The 1,406-nt window shown below is 69.4% G+C and overlaps 1 protein-coding gene across 1 annotated transcript; it reads left to right on the plus strand.

The window, feature by feature from the left end:
• Positions 1-2: 2 nt before the first annotated feature.
• On the plus strand, positions 3-1,406 carry LDBPK_201410 (pumilio protein, putative; the record flags this gene model as incomplete). Its single annotated transcript, XM_003860434.1, has 1 exon — positions 3-1,406. A coding segment is annotated over one exon (1,404 nt), but the record flags the coding sequence as incomplete, so codon positions are not given.

The raw sequence follows: 1,406 nt of genomic DNA on the forward strand, positions 1-1,406 counted from the left end.
GCATGTCGTCTTCTGCTGGACTTCGCGACCTGGGCCGCAACCAGACAACGGCGCAGCGCGCCATGGTGGCTCGAAAGGGCGCAGCACCGCCGCTGCACCGCAACGCTGGCCGGTCTGCTGCCGCTGCGACGTTTGTGCGGCCGCCGCGCGCCTCGCCGGCTGCTGTGCCCGCGCCCGCGAGCTGCGGCACTGCGGGGCCGCTGGAACAGGCCTCTCCTGCTGCTGCTGCCGTGCCGTGCGCGCGTGGTGCTGGACTGCCGACGGTGAGCGCGGTGCCGGTGCTGTCGCTGGACTGCGAGGCGGAGCGCGGCTGCGCTGGCGTGGCGCCTGCGACGGTGGCCGCCACGGTGGCGCCCGCAGTGCACGTGGCGGCGCCGGTGTGCGGGACGCGCAGGCTTTCGGCGATGCCTGCTGCCGCGCTGGTGGAGGCGTTCAGGGCGACGTGCGAGGGGCACGTGGCGGACGTTGCGTGCACGCCGCAGGGCAAGGCGCTGCTGCAGGCGGCGCTGCGGACGCAGCGGCCGGAGGTGCTGGACTCTGTGGTGACGGAGCTGTGCCCACGGCTGCGCGACGTGGCGGTGGACGTGCACGGGTGCCACGTGCTGCGGACGCTGGTGGAGGCGTGCACTGCGGAGCAGACGGAGGCGCTGATCGGCGCGATGCACGCGTCGGTTGTGCTGAACATGTGCACTGCGTCGCAGTACACGCGGCGCACGCTGCAGTCGCTGTTCGAGCGGCGCGAGGTGGACCTGTCTGCGCTTGTGCACGTGCTCGCGGACAACGCGGGGTACCTTGCGGCGACGCAGCAGGGGTGCATCTCGCTGATGCGCGTGTTCGAGCTGTGCGACGCGGCGCAGAAGGCGGAGCTGGTGCGCGAGCTGCTGCCGAAGTTGGCTGCGCTGTCGATGGATGCGTTTGCGAACTACATGGTGCAGTGCGCGATCGAGCACAGCGATCGCACGACGGCCGCGCAGTACGTTGTGGCCCACTTCACCGGCAACATATTGCAGATGAGCTGCAACAAGCACTCCAGCAACGTGCTGGAGGTTGTCCTGCGGTGCTGTGGCGAGGTCCCGGCGGTGCGGCGCCTTTTTCTGGACGAGCTGGTTTTCAACCCAGCCGCCCTGAAGGAGGTGGTGGGCGATCTGTACGGGAACTTTGTGGTGCAGGCGCTGATCGGCGTTGTGACGAACCCGATGGAGTTCAAGCGCGTGGAGGACCGCCTGCGCCCCGCACTGGTGGGGTGCCAGTTCGCGGCGAAGATCGAGGGGAAGATCAAGGCGAAGCGTCCAGTCCCGCCCCACGCGGGCGGTGCGGTGCACCATCATCCCTACCCGCAGTCGCACCAGCAACAAGAGGAGCCGCGTACCGTACTATGCCGTGCCTATCAGGATGCCGAGCTTCGC

Source organism: Leishmania donovani, chromosome 20 (genome assembly GCF_000227135.1).
Source record: "Leishmania donovani BPK282A1 complete genome, chromosome 20".
Lineage (NCBI taxonomy): Eukaryota > Euglenozoa > Kinetoplastea > Trypanosomatida > Trypanosomatidae > Leishmania > Leishmania donovani.